Source organism: Nannospalax galili, unplaced genomic scaffold, assembly GCF_000622305.1.
Source record: "Nannospalax galili isolate Female #2095 unplaced genomic scaffold, S.galili_v1.0 scaffold229, whole genome shotgun sequence".
Classification (NCBI taxonomy): domain Eukaryota; kingdom Metazoa; phylum Chordata; class Mammalia; order Rodentia; family Spalacidae; genus Nannospalax; species Nannospalax galili.
This window is the reverse complement of record NW_008360328.1, coordinates 463,912-485,334: the sequence shown is the minus strand read 5'-3', so window position 1 is coordinate 485,334 and position 21,423 is coordinate 463,912. Positions and strand designations below refer to the sequence as shown.

General features: G+C 47.8%; 1 protein-coding gene across 2 annotated transcripts; it reads right to left on the bottom strand.

Annotated features, from left to right (window-relative positions):
* Nucleotides 1–7,214: 7,214 nt before the first annotated feature.
* On the bottom strand, nucleotides 7,215–17,092 carry C2cd2l (C2CD2 like). 2 transcript variants are annotated; one of them, XM_008825971.1, is made up of 14 exons: nucleotides 16,346–17,092; nucleotides 14,381–14,476; nucleotides 13,909–14,028; nucleotides 13,627–13,737; nucleotides 13,431–13,547; nucleotides 13,222–13,333; nucleotides 12,979–13,087; nucleotides 12,251–12,315; nucleotides 12,036–12,163; nucleotides 11,773–11,947; nucleotides 10,718–10,819; nucleotides 10,443–10,576; nucleotides 10,072–10,360; nucleotides 7,215–8,286 (listed from the first exon to the last, which is right to left on the bottom strand). In XM_008825971.1, the coding sequence occupies exons 1-14, from the start codon at nucleotides 16,697–16,699 to the stop codon at nucleotides 8,075–8,077; spliced, it is 2,124 nt and encodes a 707-aa protein (XP_008824193.1). In that variant the 5' UTR covers nucleotides 16,700–17,092; the 3' UTR covers nucleotides 7,215–8,074. The 2 variants fall into 2 exon arrangements, with proteins under 2 accessions (XP_008824193.1, XP_008824192.1); XM_008825970.3 differs by having other exon boundaries at nucleotides 10,443–10,579; nucleotides 16,346–17,087.
* Between the last annotated feature and the right edge of the window lie 4,331 nt (nucleotides 17,093–21,423).

Below are 21,423 nucleotides of genomic sequence, written 5' to 3'. Positions count from 1 at the left end.
GGGGGGTGGGCGTGGGCGCCGGGGGGCGGGGGAGCGGATAGTGAGGGACGACCGGATGTTGGAAAATGACAGCGCAGGCGCGCGAAGCTGGGCTGCGGGCGCTGCGCGGGCGGGAAATCCTGAGGCCAAACGCCCTCCACTGCGCAGAATCCGCACGAAGCATGCTGTGGGCCTGCGCCGGGATTGGGCGGTGCGGTCTTCTTCCCGGTCTCTGTGCTTTCGTTCGCTGGAGGTGTGGACTGCACCATGTAGGAAGACTGGCTGCCCAGCGCTGGACCCTGGTGGATCTAAAATGAGGGCCCCATCTCCATCCTTGATTCTCTTGGTCTTCTCTCATAAATACTGGCTTTTGGGGCCCTGATCTTTTCCCACAAGTCCCTGCTTGGTTTTCATGCTCAGTGAACAACATTGTCATTCTACTCTTTCAGGTTAGACTCCTGATTCCTCCTTTGAAGACGGAGTTCATGTCTTAAATGGGGTTCAGGGCATCCCAGGGACTGGCCTGGAGTTGCCCACGTAGCTGTGGCGGAGGATGACCTTGAACCTATTTGTTTTAGATGGAGGTCTGTAGCCCAGTCTGGCCTCAAACTAGTATGTAGTTGAGGATGACCCTGAACTTTAAAATTTTTTTGAAATAGCGTCTCCCCGTAGCTAGCCTGAACTAACTATATAGACAAAGCTGGCCTCGAACTCACAGAGTTGGGTACCTGCCTCTGCTTCCCAAGCGCTGATATTAAAGGCGGGCTCACTATGCCTAATACTGAACTTTTGGATCCTCCTGCCTCTCCACCTAACTGCTGGGATTACAGATTTCTCCACCACACCAAGTTTATGTGTCCTTCCGGTATGCTAGACAAGTGCTCTACCGACTGAGCCAGATCCCCAGCTCAGGATTCTACGTTATTAAACATAGGATTGCTCAAATTCATGGTCCTTTCTTTAACTTCACTTCCATTCTAGTCCATGAATGACACCCAGCCCAGATTTCCACTCATTTAACATGCCACACTCCTTCCTTTCTTCCCTCCAAGGAGTCCTCCCCTAAGCGCTCAAAGTGGTCTTTACAAAAACAGATGTGATCAAGTCACCATCCTGTGTAAAAGGCACTCTGTCACCTTAAGCGCAAAGTCCCCAAACGAAATGGAGTTTCTAAACCCCAGCATCTGGACCCTGCCTGCATCAAATCATTTCCTGTACCCCAGCCCCAAATTTCTTTCAGTTTCCCTACTACACCATGCCTTCTTATACCTCTCAGGTTTGCATTCGTTTTTCCCTGAGTGAAATCATCTTCCCTTCTCCCTTACATTATTTAACTGATTTTCTTCTCATTCTGTTTTCAGTGGAGATGGCTCCTCTTCCAATAAGTCTTGCTTTGGTTTTGAGACAGTCTTCCTGTAGCCCCAGCTGACCTGGAACTTCCTATGTAGTCCAAGCTGGTCTTGATTTCACAGAGATCCACCTGCCTCTGCCTTCCGAATGCTGGGATTGAAGGCATGCGCCACCATGCCCAGTTGCCTGGCACACTTTTTAAAAAAAAAAATTTTTTTAAGCCGGGTGTGGTGGTGCACATCTTTAATCCCAGCACTCTGGAGGCAGAGGCAGGTGGATCTCTGTGAGTTCAAGGCCAGCCTGGTCTACATAGTGAGTTCCAGGACAGCTGGGGCTACAGGGAGACCCTGTTTCAAAAAGACAAAAAAAAAAATCTTTGATTTTGCCAGGTGTGGTGGCACATGCATTTAATCTCAGTTCTTGGGAAGCAGAGGCAGGTGGATCACTGTGAATTCCAGGCCTGCCAAGCTTACATAGTGAGACCCTGTCTCAAAAACAAACATGGGGCTAGAAACATGGCTCAGCAGTTAAAAGCACTGGCTGCTCTTGCAGAAGACCTGGGTTTGATTCTCAGCAGCCACATGGTGGCTAACAATCTGCTATAACTCCAGTTCCAGGGGATCCAATGCCCTCTTCTGCCTTTCATGGACATGAATGTGTGGTGCACGTGCTGGTAAAAACACACTTAAAATAACTAAATAAGGGACTGGAGAGGTGTCTTAAGGGATAAGAGCTCATGCTGTTCTTCCAGAGGACCTGGGTTCAACTCCCAGCACCCACATGTCAACTCTGGCTCTGTTACCTTTTTCTAGCCTTTGTGGGCACAACACACACACTAATAAACATACACAATCAAATCAATTACACAAATAAAAATATCATTAGAAAAATAAGTGAATAAGAATTAAATATCAAACAAAAAACCCAGGTATAGCAGCACTTGAGAGGAAGAGATGAGAGGATTGTGAGTTCAAGATCAACCTGAGTTATATAGATTTTGTCTCAAAAAACAAAACAAACTGGGTGTGGTGGCCCTGTGGTGCTGTGGCACACGCCTTTAATCTCAGCACTTGGGAGGCAGAGGCAGGCAGATCTCTGGGAGTTCAAGGCCAGCGTGGTCTACATATCGAGTTCAAGGCCAGCTGAAGCTACAGGGAGACACTGTCTCAAAAAGACCAAAAGAAAACAAATTTAAAAAATAAAATAATATCCAGAATGTAAGGCAGTGTCTTGCTGTCTAGCATAGTTTATGTCTATCTCAATCTGCTTCTATTAAAAACAGATCACAATTTTTGCTGGATAATCCAGAGATTCTGAGATAAGCTGTCCTACACACACACACACAGAGAGAGAGAGAGAGAGAGAGAGAGAGAGAGAGAGAGACTGAGCAGGAGAGAGAGTGAGAGGGAGAGAAAGAGAGAATAATTTATGTTCATTAAAAGCTATGGATCAGGCCAATGAAATGGCTCGGTGGGTAAAGGCACTTGCCATCAAACCTAAAACCTGAGTTAAATCCTTGGTCCCACATGATGGAAGGATATAATTGACTGCCACAAGTTGTCCTCTGACTTCCACTTCGGTGTGCACACACACATAATAAAGAAGTAAATGTAACTTTTTTTAAAAATTTGTTTACTATTTTTATTTTATGTGTTTGTGTGTATTGCCCACATGTAGGTAAGTGCACCCTGTCGTGCAATGCCCACAGAGGTCAGAAGAGGCTGTTGGATCCCCTGGGACTTACGGACAGTTGTTAGCTGCCATGTGGGTGCTGGCTTTCAAACCCAGGTCTTCTGCAAGAACAACCAGTGTTCTTAACCACTGAGCCATCCCTCCCGCCCCAGTGTAATATTTTTTTTGAGACAGGGTCTCCCTGTAGACCTAGCTGGTCTGGAAATTTGCTATGTAGACCAGGCTGACTTCCATCTCACAGAGATCTGCCTGGCTCTGCCTCCCAGATGCTGGGATTAATGGTGTGCCACACCTGGCAAGTAAATGTGATTAAAATTTTTTATTTGTATTTTTATGTGTATGAGTGTTTTGCCTGCAGGTAAGTGCACTAAATGCATGAAATTCCCCAGGAGGCCAGAAAAGGGTGTTAGAGCCTCTAGAACTGAAGTTACAGATGGTTGTGAGCTGCCATGTGGGTACTGGGAACCAAATCTGGGTCCTCTGTGAGAGCAAGTACTCTTAACTGCTGAGCTATCTCTCCAGGCTCAATAAATGTAATTTAAAAAAAAAGAGAAGCTATGGCTATCTCCTGAAAGTATGAAATAGTTAAAATTTATCAAGACTATGTTTTGGTTTTTGGTTGTTTACTTGTTTTGAGATAGGGTCTTCCTGTAGCCCCAGCTGACCTGAAACTGGCTATGCAGACCAGGCTGGCCTGGATCTCACAGAGGTACACCTGCCTCTGCAGTGCTGGGATTAAAGGTGTGTACCACCATGCCTGAATTATGTTTTGTATTTCTTTTGCCTTTATTTTTGTGACAAATCTCAGTATGTACCCCTAGATGGACTGGACTTGAAACTCAGAGATCCACCTGCTTCTTCCTTTGGAGTGCTGGGATCAAAGGCATGTGCTACCATGACTGGCTGCTCTTTTTGTTTTTCCAATGTTAGGGATCAAATCCAACATCTTTGGAATGTAAAGTAGGTACTCTACTACTGGGCTATCCCCCAACTCTGGTCAATTAAAAACTAATCTCTATTTTTTTAAATGTGGTCAGACTCATTTCACTATGACGATATATGATTAAATTGATTTCTGGGCCGCTTAGCACTGCAAGGTGAGTACAATTTTTAGTTACTATCTATTCAATCCTCAGTCCAATGGAAATCTGAACATCTACTTTCCATCAACAAAAATTTCCTACAATGGACCAACAAGATGGCTTAGTGTGTAAAAGTGCTTGCAATGCAAGCCTGATAACCTGAGTTTGATCCCTGGAACTCAGAGTGGAAGAGAACTAATTCTCAAATATCCTCTGACTTCCACATGTGCATTGTGGCACATCCATCTTTGCACTCACACATATCATGACCATACACAATAATAATAATTAAAATTTTTAGAAACTTCCCAGGGTGGGAGAGATGGCTCAACAGTTAAGAGCACTTGCTACTCTTCCAGAGAACCTGGGTTCAGTTCCCAAGCACCCACATGATGGCTCACAGCTGCACACACATGGTGTACATACAGACACTCGGGTACGCACACATAAACTAAATAAACCTTTTAAAAACTTGCCCATTGGGGCTGGAGAGATGGCTCAGCGGTTAAGCGCACTGACTGCTCTTGCAGAGGACCCGGGTTCGATTCCTAGAACCCACAAACCATCCTTAACTCCAGTTCCAGGGGAATACGAAGCTCTCTTCTGACCTCCGCGGAACTGCACAACACAGGTGCACTCACGTACATGCAGGCAATACACTCATACACACAAAATAAAAATAATAAAAAATTTTTAAATGTTATAAAAAATTGCCCATGAAAAAGCCAAGTGTGGTGGTACAAACCTGTAATATCAGAATTTGGGAGGCAGAAGAAGGTGAATCACAAGTTTGAGGACAGTGTGAGCTACATAGTAAGATTTTGTCTCAAAACAAAAAACAAAAATTTTCCATGAAACTGAAAGTTCAAGCTAGGTAGGATGATGCATGCCTGTAATCCCAGGACTCAGGAGGCAGAAGGAAGACGATCACAAGTTCAAGGGCGATCTGGTCTACATAGTGAATCCCAGGCTACCAAGGGCTTCAAAAGGAGACTGTATCTCAAAAAAATATATATATATTTTGGGGCTGGAGAGATGGCTCAGCAGTTAAGAACACTGGCTGTTCTTGCAGAAGACCCAGGTTTGAATCCCAGCACCCACATGGCAGCTAACAACTGTAATTCCAGTTCCAGAGGATCCGACAGCCTCTTCTGTCTTCCAAGGGCATTGCATGACATGGGTACACTTACTTACATGCAGGCAATACACACTTGCATATTATATGCGCGTGTGTATTTCCTGTATGTAGGTAAGAAATATTTTAAAAAACAATAAAAAATTTTTTAATCTTTTTTTTTCCCAGTCTTTTTGAGACAGGGTCTCCCTGTAGCTCCAGCTGTCCTGGAACTCACTACGTAGACCAGGCTGGCCTGGAACTCAGAGATCCGCCTGCCTCTGCCTCCTGAGTGCTGGGATTAAAGGCGTACACCACCATGCCCAGCTTTTTAATCTTTTCAAAGAAGTCACAAATTCAGTATGCTTGCCTATCTTGTGATTGTGGAAAACAAACTGCTACTCTGTGAACCACCAAGCTGAAATTTTTATGTTAAGAGGAAGAGCTTGAAAAATCTGAGTTTTCATAACCTAGAGTAGAGCATTTTATTATGTAATACCAGGCCAAATATTAAAACTCTGTTGCTTTTCTAAATATCCTATATTCTGTGACAAGTATGGACAGGAGCATGGGGAACATTAACAATTCTAGCCAGGACTGGTGGCACAAGCCTGTAATCCCAGTTACTATAGAGGCTGAGGCAGGAGGATCATAAATCCAAGGCCAGTTTGGGCTACAAAGTTCAAGGCTAGCCTGGGTAACTTAGTGAGACACTGTCTCAAAAATAAAAGTTTAGAAAAGGATTGGGATATAACTCAGTGGTAGAGTGCTTGCCTAGCATGTGTGAGACCCTACGTTCTATCTCAGTTAATGCGCGTGCGTGCACACAGACACACACACACACACACACACACACAAAGTAACTATTAAGTATGATAGATGATGGCACACACCTGTAATCTCAGCATTCAGAAACTCAAGGCCAGCCTGGGCTACACAAGACTCTGGCTCCGAAGACAAAAAGATCTATGCTATCTACCCACATGCACAAGCCCAGGTAAGTTATATACTGTCGAGGCTGGAAGTTACTGGACTATCCAAGGCCACTCTTATTTTAGAGTGGAGGAAGTTAAGAAAGTTGAGATCCAGAAAGGAGAAGTGGCTTGGTCTATATCAAGAGATATGTCTGTGGCAGACCCAGTTTCCCTGCCTATTGGTCCTGCATTCTGCCCACCATTCTAGAGCAGTATACCTGGTTCAAGTTCTATGTGACAGTCTAAAGGACAGAAACTAGAGACTTAAAGTTTGCTATTATCTCCAGGTCCCTAAAACTTGCCCATATTGAAGAATAAATGACTTTTGTGTTGTCACAAGATTTTACCAAGTCTCTTCTGAGGCAACAGTTAACACTTGGCACTGACTAAACACAGCAGTTTTAGGTAGTCATTTACTTCTCACCCACAACAGAATGATAGTTGCTATTCTCTCAGTCCTCTCCCCACTCCCCCCCACCTTTTTTTGGTCTTTTTGAGACAGTGTTTCCCTGTAGCCCCAGCTGGCCTAGAACTCACTATGTAGACCAGGCTGGCCTCAAGCTCACAGAGATCCACCTGCCTCTGCCTCCTGAGTGATGGGATTAAAGGCGTGCACCACCATGCCTGGCCCCTGGTGCTAGGGATCAGGGTCTTGGCATGCTAGGACAGTGCTCTACCTCTGAGCTATGTCCCCAGCCCACAGTCCCCATCTCATACCTAGAGTTTATATAACTTGTCCAAGGTCACAAAGGTAATCAATAACGATAATACCAGAGTCTGTTCTCTGAACCTTGTTGTATCATAGGAAGAGCAGCCTATTTGAGAAAGGGGGATGAAGACACATGAACTAGCTGATTAGCTTTTCTACTGTAACCTTAACCTTTTAGAGAGACTATTGTTTCTTAACCTTCTCTACATGTCCTACCTCACTACCTGGGTCCCTGTCTCTGATCCACCCATTCTATCAACACCACAGCCTTGCTGCCTGTTTTCTTTTCAAAGGATAACCAGTGGTCCAGTTTATAAATTCCAATTTGACTTTAATAAATTAAATTCCAAGCCATCACACAGCAATGGACATCATCATCCCCCAACATTCAGAGGTACAACTTTACTCCTGCTCTATCATCATACAGTCTTTTAAAGCTCCTACAGCTATTTGTCTAGGGAAGACTTCCCACCAGCTTCCTAGCTCCCTCCTTCCAACTGAGCCACTGCTCATGGAGAAGGCATCAAGTAAAAAATGGTAATAAAGGGGGAGGGAGAGATGAGGAGCACTGGGAGAGGCAGGGAGGTGGGGAGTACCTGCCCCCCATCCTGGGCACTAGCCCGGCTTCCTATGAGCTGCCAGTGTCCTCAGAGGAAGACACTGGTACTGGTCTGAGTGGAGACCTGAGGGAGGTGTCCCTTCCTGGGACTTGCCTACCCTCTTGGACAGAAAAGAAGGGTCACCTGGGAGAAACGCCCTCTGTCATCTGTTTGCCAAGGGTCCTAGACCACACATATAAATAGAAAAGAGAATAAATAAGGGAGGAAGGATCTGCTGAGGATATGAGGTCCCTGGGACTCCACTCTGGGCCAGTGTTAGCAGAAGGCAAACACTTCTGAGGAATGTCCGCACACACAAGACAGAGCCTGCCCCCTGCTCTCAGCCACCAACACCCTCTTCTATGTCTACAGCAACAAGTGTCCATCTCTCAAATACTTCCCACTGCAAACACCCTTCCAAACTGCCCCACAGCCCAGGGTGGATGGGGCTTCCTAGAACCCCAGGGCTTTCCTGGTCCTAGCACTGGGAATCCAGGAAGAGGTACAGAAGGGGATGTGGGGAATGGGCTGAGAGAACTCTTGCCCTCTCCTAGTTCAGGAGGTGAGGTGGGCCCTCAGAGCTGGGGGCTGGGGTTGCCATTGGCCTTGGGTTTGGATTTGAAGGAAAAACGCTTGATAAGGCGACGAGAAAAGCTGCCAGCCTTCTTGCGGACACTAGGTGTGGCTGTCGTGTTGGAGAGGTCATCGTGTGATTGGCTCAGACCAGCTTCCTTCTGTCGAGGCCTCCGGCGGAAAATAAGCTTAGTGCCACTTCGCAGGAAACTCACTGTGGGGAAGAGGGAAGCTGAGGCAGATGGAGGGGCACAGGAGTGAGGGGACAGAAAAAGAACTCAGGATGGAGGGACAGAAGATGAAGAATGTGAGCAAGTCTCCTTGCCAGATTTTCCCAGGAAACAAAATGGACCCAAACATGAGCTTCACCCATCCTGAGGAAGGAATAGTATGCTGTGGGAATGGATCTGTGTGCACCTCTGATTCTGCCCCAAAGAGGAGTAACATGGGTAAGGTCTGCTGCTCTGAGAGGACAGTATTGGAATGAGCCTCTTTCCTACAGAAGACAAAGGCTGCACAGAGGGTATTCCCCAAAGCCTATAAATCATAAAGGCAAAGATGACCTGACATATTTTGTTTACTGCATTCCAGGGTGTGAACAGGAAGTGGTGAGCCTGGAAACTTCAAAGAAGTAAATGTGGGGTTATAAGAAGAAAGAAGGTGCTTACACAGCAGGCTTTGGATTTAGGAATTCTATTATGCCAAGAAGTCATACTTAAATCTTTTTTGTTTGCTTGTTTGTTGTTGTTTTTTAAAAGACACGAGTTTCCATTTGTAGTCTAGGCTGGTCTTAAATTCACAACTTTCCTATTGGCAGAGCCTATCAAGTGTTTGGATTATAGCTGTACACTTCCATATCAGCTTTAAAATCATAAATAGATTCACAGGTGACAGGCTCATTGACCAAAGAATGAAAATGTACAGAGGCGAGCTCTTAGTCCTTTGAAATTAGAACTGCCCCAGCTGTTTATAACCTGTGTCACCACCAGAGGAAAGAACAATAATTTCCTTCCTTCTTATATTTCTTCCTTCCTTCTTTGATAGTCTCAATATATAGCCTGTATATGAAATCATAATTCTCCTGCCTTAGCCTCCCAAGTGCTGGGATTACAGATATGTCCCTACCATGCATGGCTCAGAGGAACTATCTTAAAAATGGCCTGGAGTAGGATTTTTTTATAGTTATGAAACTGGGGTACAGAGTGAAAGAGGAGTAAAAGGGAAAAACAAACAGAAAACCAGGCCAGTGAGTTCCAAGCCAACCTGGGCTATAGCATGAGACTCTGCCTCAAAACAAAACAAGATCCAAGCATGGCAAACATGAGTTTGATTCTTAGAATCCATAATGTGGAAGGACAGAACCAATTCCTGCAAGTTGTCCTCTGACTTCCACATACACGGGCACACATACACACAAAATAAATATAAATAAATAAATAAATAAATAAATAAATAAATAAATAGTCTGGGCATGTTGGCACTTATCTATAATCCTAGCACTTGAGAGGTAAAGGTAGGAAGATCAGAAGTTCAAGGTCAACTTTGGGTATATAGCAAGTTTAAGGCCAGCCTGGACTACATGAGACCCTGTCTTCAAACAAGCAAACAACAACAAAAAGAGTGGGAAAAAACGGGCCCTTTGGCTCAGGAAGAACTAATATGGTCTCCTTGCTGGAACTCTATAGTCTGTCATATTCAGGTCAAGAACACCAAGTTCCCCTCTCTACTGGAGCTCGCTGACCCTTGACAGCAAGTTAGCTGAGCCTACCAGGTACCCAGGTGTCTAGTAGGACTCAGATCCCAATACTGGGTATAAAAGAAGCAGTAGATGGATAAGTGTGGTAGTTCATGCTTACAATCGTAGCACTTTGGAAACTGAGGCAGGAGAATTGCTCCAGTCAGCACGGGCTACATGACAATTTCCAGGCCAGATCCTGTCTTAGTCTCCACCCTCTCCCCAAAAAACCAATGAGGGGATGTTCTGCCAATAACTCCCCACCTTTGTGATCCTTGAGGCTTCGGGTCTCCAGGGCACCAGTAGACCCTGTTTCTGACTCAACATCATCCACAGATGGCCTCTCAGAAATGTCTGAACGTGTCGTCTCATCTGCTTCCTGGACACTTGTGGGACTGGAGAGGGCATCCAGAGGTGCTGGGGATGTGGCTGGTGGGTCTGAGGGAGGCGAAGAAGGACCTCCTCCGCTGGTTCCTGCATTATCTTGCATTGAGGCATCCAGGGATGCCGCATAGCCCAAGGAGAGTGCCAACTCGTCCTGAGCAATGGGCACCTGGCAGGAAAGAGGTTTTAATGAGCAAGAGTGACCCATTAGGGTTTTCTCTCTATCCCAGCTCTCGCCAGAGCTCTGCTACCTTGGAAACACCAGAGATGATGAGAGTGCTGCGCTTGGTGGGTGTCTTCTTGGCTGCCCGCCCACTAGGCTCAGTCAGCTGGCGAATTGCTGTCTCTGCTACTGGGTCCAAGCCATTGGAAAGGTGGCTCTCTCCTGCTGGGGGTAAGAGGATGAATAATTTGACTTCTGCCTGGATCCTTCTTGGATTCAAACTCCTCCTGAACCACCCAAAGTAGTTCTTGACTGCAGGATACCGGGGGCACCAATGCTCACACATCCCCCTTCCCCACTCACGGCTGCTGCTGTGGGAGGTATTGCTGGGGCCGCTGCTCTCACTCAGAACAGTTGTCATCTTCTCAGTCACCTCCACCTTGGACGGGGAGCGGGAGGGGGAGTCTGGTGGGTGGGGGAGGGTCAATGAGCTGGGAGGTGCTTTAGAATGGTCCCCACCCCTACTATCTTTATTGAGATGCAGACTTTGGTTGACTCAGAGGACAAGAATGATTACAGGGGATTAATCACAAGGATGATTAAAAGAATGCTGCATGGGGCTGGAGAGATGGCTCAGTGGATAAGAACACTGAATGTTCTTGCAGAAGACCCGAGTTCAAATCCCAGCATCCACATGGAAGCTAACAACTGTCTGTCACTCCTGTTCTAGGGGATCTGACAGTCTCGTCTGTCCTCCACAGGCATTGCATGACAGGGTTATGCTTTCATACAGGCAGACAATGCATGCATACACATAAAATTAAAAAAAAAAAAAAAGAATGCTGCGTAAATGAAAAGATACCACAGGAACCAATGGCAGTGTGTAAACATTCCACAGGGCCCCATTTGAGGGTGTGGGGGGATACCAAACATATATGGAAAATGTACAGGGGTCCCTGGAGGTAGGAGAATTGCCATGGGACCTCTGAAATGGGTCATGTATGATAGAGGGCCACTGGAGATAGGACACTGCCACACTGGGTTTGCTAGAAGACCCCACAGAACACTGCAGGGTTAAGGGTAGAAGTGGGACAATTACCAGTTGGGGCTGGATACAAGGAAGGAAAGAGATCCGTGAAAAGATAGAAGAGAACTTGGACAAGTAAAAGAGCAAGAGTTTTATAGGAGAGGCTGGTAGAATCAGAAGGATGGAAAGGTGAGAGGAATGACTGATGAAATGGAGAGGTGCAAGGAAAAGTTTGATAGAGACAAAGATGAGGAAGAAGTAGTTGGATTAGAGTGGAACGTCAGGAAACAAGGAGGGCAGGCATTAGGCTTTCCTTCCCCCTTCCCCGTCAGGCAAAGTGCTATTGTTTAGGACCCTGCATAGAACTGGGCTCCAGGCTCCTCTTCTTTACCTAATTTTCCATCTACACGGGGCCGGGACTGGACGGTGGTGACAGTGGTGACAATGGTACCATCAGGCATGATGGTCCGGTCCAACTCAATCTTCTTGGTAGGTGTGATGCTAGGGCGTGGGGTGGAGGAAGTGGGTGTACCGAGATTCCGAGGAGAGCCTTGCTCATAGTGCAGCTGCCAAGGTTTGGAGAGCAAAGGGTCAGGACCTCAGAGACTGCCCAGCCTATGTCTACCCATCTCCCCCCGCTGGTCACCTTCTCACCTCTGCTGTCATGGTGGCTGCTGGGCTCAGGACTTTCCCTGGCCCTGGAGTTAGTGGGCATACCTGTCTTCGTGACAGTGGTCTAGAGGGTGAGCCCACAGGTAGTGTGGCTTGGCCAAGGAGTTCGGCTGGAAACAAGGATGGCCTATGAACTGGGCCCCTGACCAGGCCCTGCTCAGCATCCACCCAGAAGTGCCCTCCTGCCCCACACTCACTGTCTCCACAGGTGCTGCTCCTGAGCACTTTGAGGGTCAGCTCTCGGCTCTGGGGGCCCAGATCCCTACAGGCCAAGAGAAGATGGATAGGTAAGGGATGAGGAAGCTTAGCAAAGTGAACCCAACTTTGAGTCAGCTGCTGGCCAGAAGCAAAGAGATGTATAAATAAGATGGCACCAGGACCCCAATCAGATTATCCTGACCTCCAAATCCTCCCTCTTCTCAAGAGAACAGAGCAGGGCATGTGTGAAGACCACTTTCTTCAATCAGATATTCAAATTCCCACCCCTGTTCTACCTAGTGTCTCTCTCAATCTGTAGCTGCCCACTTTCAGTTTCCAAAGCTGTTCCCTCTACCAAGAGGACTTTAGCATTCTGGTACAATTCTACTCTTGATGGAAGTGCCAGCTTTTCCATGAAGCCTCATCAGATCTTTATTCCATTATAAGAGCTAATATCCCCTAGCTAAACATTACCATGGCATATTGTGTGTGAACCTGTCGTCTATAGACACATCTGTCTCTGTCTCAGGTCTGTGATCAATCCAGGGGTGGGAGGTGATCTTGGCCTTGTCTATAACCCCCTGGACATAGTTGTCAAGGCCTGGCATATAATAGAGACTCACATCAAAGGCTACTCAAAAGCAAGGCTGACTTGTACCAGAACTAGCCTAGAAGGGATTCTTCATCCTGACTGCCCTTGGGAACAGAGAGTGGGGTCATGCCTTACAGTGCCAGGTCCTCCGTCCATTCCACCTCAGGACCAGCCCTCATGGGTTTGGTCCATTTCTGTTGCATGGGGTTATCGAGCTCAGCAACACAGCATAGTTCCTCAGTACCTGTAAAAGGAACAAGAAGTTAGAGGATCCTCAAGTCAAACACAGTAAAGCCACTGAGGAACAGAGGCAGAGGAGGAAGGAACTGCCTGCAGCTATAGAAATGGCAGTCCCCATCACCTTAATGTAGTTCTTACCTCCCAGCTCACTTCCCAGGTGAGATGCTCGAAGCTGCCTTAAGAATAATCGAGTAGGTCGGGGGATTGATGGCTGGGCCTGGGGCACATTGGGTGGCTTCTCACTGGGTACCTAAGATCAGAAGGAGGTAAAAGAAAAGTAGTAATCCTGATAATAGTATCCTGGAAATGGGGTCCATGCAAACCTTTTGCTTTGGGTGCCTACTCACCGGGCCTCCTGGAGCAGAGCAGGCCCTGAGGTTTACCATCATGGCTGGCTGGGTGCTGACTATGGCATCCTTGATCAGTTCCTCAACTGTCAAAAGTTCTACTTGTTCCTCATCTCTCTGCAGAGAGAAGAAGAGTTGGAGCCCCTGCTCTGCTCCTTTCCCAGTTCAGTCTTTTCTCTGCCTGCTCCCTCCTTACCTCCCTGGTCTGCAGCTTGGGAAGCACCGTTAGGCTGAGATCGGGGCGGTCTGTGAAGGCCCAAGACACCAGCAGCCCCTCATCAGGAATTTCCTCCAGGCTGACTTCCAACTAAAGACAGGAACAAAAGTATTGTACTGACCTACCCCACTACTCCAACAACACAGTGCTAACTCTTCAGGACCCTTTCTTCTCAAATTCCATCCCAGAGAGGGACAAGGGGAAGATTCTGGGCCAACTCAACTGCCCCCTGCCCAACTCAGTTTCCCAGGTTCCCTCCACCTGTGTTGGTGGCAGTGTGAGAGTGATGTGGTAGGTCTCCATGGAAACGGCAGCGGGGGACTGCTGGGTCACAGAGACAGGGAAGCGCACCTCCTCAGCAGACAGCTGGCAGTGCAGCACCTGAGACGGGGAGGCAGGGTCAGGCATGGAGGAGGGTACCCACCCTGCTTTGCCCTGCCCTATGATGATTCAACAGACCCTTCCTCACGTCTGTTTTCCTTGAGATTCCACCTTTTGGGGACCCTAACCCTTTCAATGAATTAGATAGATGCCAAAGACTCTTCTCCCTCAAATGCAGACAGACACACACACCATTTTGCCCATCACTTCAGTGAGATTTGCAGATCTCCTAAAGCCAATTCTTAGATCCCTAAGGTACACAGACTCTAGGTTAAGAATCCTTAGACTAAAGGGAACCATAAGGTCAGCCCCCTTCAGGTCCCAGAGAGCATAGAGCCCATCAGACTCTTACCATGGTACGCTCTGATTGGTCTACGCAGGTCACATGATTAATGCTGGCTCTGTGTGGGAGTTGGGGCACCTCCTCAAAGGCGATCTGGATGGAGCTCTGAGGGAGTAATGTGGGCATAAGATCAGGTCTCTGGAGCTTTCCCCTGCAGGGCTAGCCTGCTCAGTTGCTGGCTAGGTCCTGCCACTAGGGGAGGCCTCAGCTACAGGCTGGCTTCTGGTTCCTCCTTGGCTCAGGACATTAGGACAGAAAATCAAGCCCTACTTCTCTAGGGACCTGTAGCTACTAGGGATCACTGAGACCCTGGGAACTAGACTACCTCAGAGGGAAGACTGCCTTTGACTAAAGACTTTGGGTATCTTTTAGAATCCCAGGACCCTCCATATTCTCCCCATCTTCCTCTTCTCCCCTCCACCTAACATTTCACCCCAGTCCCAAAGAAAGGCCTACAGAGAAAAAAAGTCAACATGGCTCATTGCTATCCATACCTATTAGCTGGGCAGGGCTAAGCTAAGGGTAAGAACAGTTAGGTCACTCATTGTAAAATAAGCTGGAAAAATGAGGCTAAGCCTTTTTACAGACAAATAGGATGTGAAGGGTCAAGAGTAGGAGTCTTCTAAATTCTTGGAAACAAAGACTAGCTCAGCATAGCTTTAGGGAACTAAAGCTGAGCCTGGAGGGAGAGCTCAAGGGTCCCATGCCTGGTTAACTCCTCAGTGCAGACAGCAGGATGGTATTAGGGAGCAGAAAGCTGCTTAGCTTAGCTCTCAAAAAGCCACTCCCTAATTCTTGCACAGCTGTGGAGAGCAGGCTGGAAGGACTGAGGAAGGGGCAGTCTGAGCTGGCCACTCTTCCTCAGGTCTTGAGATGAAGGGCTGACTCACTTTCCCTGGAAAACCAGGGGAAGCCCATTTCCATGCTCTAGTAGCTAGCTGTCTTTTTCAAGTTGGGTCAAGGGGCATAGGGAGATAGATGCTTAGAACCTCAATCTCCCCTCCCCCTGCAAGGGAGACCAATGTCCAGCTGAGTCAGCTGTCCCAGGGAATTGCTTTTGACCCAGGGACAAGGTCCAGGAAGAGCTAGGTGGAGGGGTGGGTTCAATGTATAAACTGACAGATATCATCTGGCTTTCAGCTGGTCAGCTGAGAAGAGGAAACAGAGCAACTTCTTGTGGCCACTTCTGTTTCCAGGCTTGTGAATTAATAGGGCAGGGCCTCCCAGCTCTTAGTAGCTGGAAAAAAAGAAACCTCTAATCAAGGTATTTGATAGAGGGCAAGGAGTGGTTGCTGGTCCAGGAAGAGTTTCAGCCCAGAGAAGAGACCTCTGTCTCCCACTTCCTGGGAGGCCAGATGCCCATGGTGCAATGGGAGGAGGTAGGCTAAGCTGGTTTATGACTGACCCTGAAGAGGCAGCTCCAAGTTCATTTACTAGAAAGGACATGGATTATCAATATGCCCTTTAACTGAACTCCAACCCCCTACACTACTACACTGCTGACTGGCATGGAGGAAAAGGACGTGTTTGGCTGTAGTAGAGGAATTACTGATAGGTAGGGGATGATTCAGGTACTTTGGGGCATCTGCCTGACCACCAGGGTTTTGGAGCCTGAACTGTTAACTGGGTGTGGTGGCATGAGGACCAGGCAAATTCCTTCTGCAGGTGCACCTGTCTCTCTTGGCCCAACCTGTCTCAGTCGAGGCGGAAGTGCCCTCAGGCACAGGGATTAGCGTTGCTATGAGAACAGTAACTTGTACATGGGCTTGGAACCAGAGTCCCTTGCCCGTAAAAATAGAAAATTTGGTATATAACTGGATTTCTACAACCCTCAGCCTCACCTGCACCCTTTTCTCTGATCTGGAAGAAAAAGAAAAGCCATGGGGTTCTCCCGTTGATCTTCAGCCCCAACCCAGTCCTACTAACTCGAAGGAAAAGCTGAAGGGACCACACAGGGGGCTCCGAGCAACTCACTCCGTCCCTGCAGGCCTGCTCGTTCAGGGCTCGCACCCAAGCCCACTGCCAGTTCTCCCGGAAAGACTTGAAGGCAAAGAGCGAAGCCAGGAGGCCCCGGACGCCGGGTTCCGGGGGGGCGCCGGCCCGAGTCGCCCGCAGACGCAGCAGCGAACGCCACACGCTCAGCTCGCGGAGCGAACCACCGTGCTCCGAGGCTAAAGCCGGTCCGGAGCCCCGGCCCCCACGGGCCCGCGCCAGCCACAAACCCCGGGCGTACTGCAGCAGCCAGCCCAACACGGTGAGCAGCGAGGCGGCGAAGAGGACCAGCAGGGCCGCCCAGCTCACGTCCCGCTGCCCCCAGCCCGGATCCATGCTCCGCGCGGGCTCTGATCCGGGTCTCGGCTCTGGCTCAGCCGCTGCCCCGGGGGAGCATGGCCCGGTTGGGCCGCGGGGCGTGGGCGAGCTCCCCCGGGGCTGGGCGCGCGGGCTCCGGGGCTCGCCGGCGTTGAGTTTCCGGGACTAGTGGGTGCCACAGGTCGAGAAGAGATCCTCCGGGGTCGCGACGCCCGGCTCTGCTTCGCGGCCCGGGATCTTGGTCGCTGGGTCCAGTGGCGACCCCAGCTAGTCGCCAGCCAGCAACCCGACTCCTCCCACGGCGGGGCCCGGAGGAACCCCGGCCGGGACCGGTCTGCAGAGACGCCGGGGCTCGCGGGCCGGCACCGGCTCCAGGAGGGCAGCGAGCGCAGAACTGACACTGACAACACCACCGGCGCCCCGCCCCCACCCACCCTTAAAGGAGCCGCACCCGCAGCGGGCGGGGCCAAGCCAGCCTGGCGCCGGAGCTCCGGGAGGGCGGGAGAGCGAGCAGCACACGCTGGTGGTTCCAGGGTGAAAACAGGCGGAGTCTTTAACCGCCCCGCCCCATCCTGCAGTCCGGGTACATCCCCTCAGCCCCGCTCTGGGCAAAGGAACTTCACTTATCTGCGATGCGGCCTCTGTTTTCCTCTAGATTTGTACAGGTTGGCCGCCTGTGGGGTTAAGAACGAGTTGGTCCCACTGGAAATCACCACCCACTTCTCCCTGGCTCAGCATCTTCCAGCTTCGCGTTCAGGGGAAGACATCCCTCCTAGGTAGGGGTGCCTGGCAAAAGTCCATCTGGTATTAACAGAGATAAAAAGAATTTGAACCTGGTAAAGGTTGAGAATAGAACATAGAACGCTACCATCATTCTCCTTCCCTTTGGAGCTAGGACTCGGAAACATCCCTTATTAACCTCCTTGCTTGCGTGGGTTTGTTCTCGAGATATTTCCCGAGTCCAGGCCTGAGTCTGATTTTAAAAATAATACATTTCCATAGTAACAGCTCCTGCCTATGGAGCACGTGTTGGGAGAAGGATAATGAGCGCGGGAGCTAGCAATGTAGCACTGGATGATCAATAGATTTGGCCAAAAGACTGTCACCCGAATATGTGGCATCCCATGTTGTGCCACCTGACTGTAGCCATAGCTCTTTGAGAGGCTGAGGGAGGATGATACTTGAGCCTAGGAGACTGAGACCAACCTAGGTAACATAGTGAGAGCTTGCCACAAATAAGCACCCCCCCCAAAAAAAATCAAATATGTGATATCCCAGCTTGCTCCCAAGAAATGGTGTTGTAGGTACATTGCACAACCTCTGGTCTCAGGATGTACCCTTTTTTCTAGATTCAGGAAGTAGATTTGACCCCTATAAAATGGGCTCAGCCAGGCCCACACCTTTAATCCCAGCATTGGGAGGCAGAGGCAGGCAGATCTCTGTGAGATGGAAATCACCAACCTGGTCTACATGATGAGTTCCAGGCCAGCTAGGGCTACAGGAAGACCCTGCCCCATAAAGACTGGGGCTTATCTTTGCTTCTTGGGAACGGGGAAAGAAAGAATAATGTACAAAAAGATTCAGAGAGGGGCTGGAGAGATGGCTCAGTGGGTAAGAACCCTGGTTGTTCTTGCAGAAGACCTGGGTTTGAATCCCAGCACCCATATGGCAGCTAACAACTGTCTGTAACTCCAGTCCCAGAGGATCCAGCAGCCCCTTCTGACCTCCACCACATAGGTGCACTTAGCTACATGCAGGCACTACACACATACACATAAAATAAATAAATAATAAGGGCTGGAGAGATGGCTCAGTGGTTAAGAGCACTGACTGCTCTTGCAGAGGGCCCGGGTTCGATTCCCAGCACCCACATGACGGCTACGAACCATCCTTAACTCCAGTTCCAGGGGAATCTGAAGCCCTTTTCTGACCTCCACGGCATTGCATGACATGGGTGCACTCACTTACAGGCAGGCAATACAGTCATACACATAAAATAGAAGTAATGAATAAATTATTTTAAAAATAAATAAAATTTAAAAAAAAGATTCAGAGGACTCCCTATTCCCCAAGAGCCATTCTTCATGATATAGTCCCTTGCACACACAAGAAGAGAAGGTGTTAAATAGCTTTCAAATCCATTTAATTGTTTAAGGAGTAAGTCCATGAGCATAAACAATGTTTATAAAGTACCTATAGGGTTGCAGGTAGAGACTGGCAGGTCAGCAACGGAGTTGTCTAACCCAGAAGAGGAAAAGTTAGATAGCTTGAGGTATTTCTGAATTTCACTATAAGGAATGATGGACAGCAGTGAGATGAGGGGACCTTGCTGTGGCCCTGCCCATACATACTGAACTCCAAAACCAGTGAAGATCCCTAGAGACTCAGTCTTTAAGAGAAGCAGAAGACATGAAATCAAAGGAGGAGAGAGCTCTGAGCCAGATGCCAGGGATGAAGGAAAAGGAAATCAGTAGGCAGAAGAGCCAGGGTCAGAGAAGCAAATTATGTAACAAATTGCCCAAATGCAAGGCCCTTATCCACCAAAAATCTTTCAGGAATCCTGATACCTCCCAGGAATTCTGTTCTCTGGCCAGGTATGGTATGCTTGCCTATAAGTCCAGAACTCTGGAGGATGAGTCAGGACTGTAAGTTCAAAGTCAGCCTGGACTATACATAGCCCAGGGTTATCCTCCACAGGGAGATTATGTTTAAAAAAAAAATCAGGTGGTTCTCCGTGAGTTGAAGGCCAGCACGATCTATGTAGAGAGTTCCAGGCTAGTTACAGCTACATAGGGAGATCTTGTCTCATAAACAAAATAAAACAAAAGCAGTTCTCTTAAGTTCTTGGGTTTAAATTTTTTTATTTATTATTTTTATGTGTATCTGGGTATTGCCTGTGTGTAGGTAAGTGCACCCATGTCGTGTAATACCCACAGAGGACAAAAGAGGCTGTCGGATCCCCTAGAACTGGTGTTATAGACAATTGTTAGCTGCCATGTGGGTGCTGGGATTCAAACCCAGGTCTTCTGCAAGAACAGCCAGTGTTCTTAACCACTGAGCTATCTCTCCAGCCCCAACTTCTTGGGTTAAATCCCTCTATTTCTCCACTGGATACTTGTTCCTATGCTGCCAGATACTGCTTCACAGTTCAATATTACACAAATCTCCCTGGTCTTCCCCATCTTTCTTATACCTGTTACTTAGCCCACCAGTGCTAATTTCATTCTGCTTTACAATTTAGCTAGATATTTATATGACTGCTATTTTCACTTATCAAGAAACTAAGAGTGGAGACAATGTCTTAATCATCTCTTTTCCCCCATACTCAATAAAGGTACTTTAAATATGCTGAAGTAAGCTGGGCATGGTGGTGCACACCTTTAATCCCAGCACTCAGGAGTCAGAGGCAGGGGGATCTCTGTTAGATGGAGGTCAACCTGGTCTCCATATGGAGTTGCAGGACAGCTTGGACTACAAGGTCTCCATATGGAGTTTCAGGATAGCTTGGACTACAAGGAGACCCTGTTTCAAAAGGACAATGAATAAATAAATAAATAAATAAATAAATAAATCTGAAGCAGTCGTGGGGAAAGCAACTGTTTATATTGCTTTGTGTTCCCTATAGGATTTAGGTTTTTCTTACCACATCATAGATTTGCCAGTTCTTTGTCATTTTAAGAGGTCTAGAATCTAAGAGCCTAGTTCAGTTGGTAGAGTGATTGCCTAGCATGCATGAAGACATGAGTTTGATCTCTAGCACCATATAATCCAGGCATGATGACATACACCCTTAGTCTCAACACGTGGAGGGAGAAGAAAGGCAGGAGCATCAGAAGCTCAAGGTCATGTTGGTAATACTGGCTATGTAGTAAATTCAAAGCCAGTGTGTGATACATGAAGACCCTGTCTCAAAAAGAAAAAAAGTGTCTAACAAAATAGTCCAATCAGGTTGGGGGTATAGCTCAGGGGTAGAGCCCTAGCCTAGCATGCTTGAGGTCCTGGGTTCCATTCCTAGCGCTGAGGGGAAAAAATTAAAGACTAGCATCAAGGCAATCTAACTTAACCAGTACTCAGTGATTGAGGCTCAGCCTGAGACACTGGCTTCCCTTTGGACAGGACATGGTGGCTCCCAGCATGCATTTGGGAGGCAGAGGCAGGAAGATCTTGAATTCAAGATCAGCCTGGGCTTCATAGTGAGACCCTGTCTCAAAACAAGACAAAACAGAAATAGGGAAGATAAGATAGGAGCAAATCTTACATGACCAGTATAAAAACTGAATTTATGATTTACCTCTCATTTTAAACTTCGGGTTGACCTTGGTTACTATTCATTTTGACCTAGTTCTTTAAAGAGGAAAAACAGCATCTCTGGCATTCATACTTTCCTCTCTTTGTGGTAATATTTGGAATTTTTACCCTGTTAACAGGTTTCAGAGTCTATCTAGCCTCTTTCCCAACCTCTCTAGAATTATTATTGTCAATCAAGTTTAAAAAACAGTGCTCTAGGCTGGGTATGCTGGCACTTATCTATAATCCTAGCACTCAGGAGGGAGAGGCAGGAGTGCCTCAAGTTCAAGGTCAGTATGGTCTACATAGCAAGTTCCAGATCAACCAAAGCTACATAGTGGAGAAAAAAATGGACATATGTTTATTTTTTCATTTTTGAAAAATTATGTCAGCCCAGTGGAATGGGAGATCTTAGGTCTTGCTTCCAGCCAATGACTTTTTGTTTTGTTTCATTG

Bases quoted from the DNA above. Each gene is read 5' to 3' on its own strand.
- C2cd2l (XM_008825970.3), bottom strand. From the start codon at position 16,699: ATGGATCCGGGCTGGGGGCAGCGGGACGTGAGCTGGGCGGCCCTGCTG. The intron at 13,548-13,626 runs GTAAGGAGGGAG...TTCTCTCTGCAG, and splicing joins CCAAGCTGCAGACCAGGGAG to AGAGATGAGGAACAAGTAGA. The intron at 12,164-12,250 runs GTGAGTGTGGGG...CCTTGTTTCCAG, and splicing joins GAGCAGCACCTGTGGAGACA to CCGAACTCCTTGGCCAAGCC.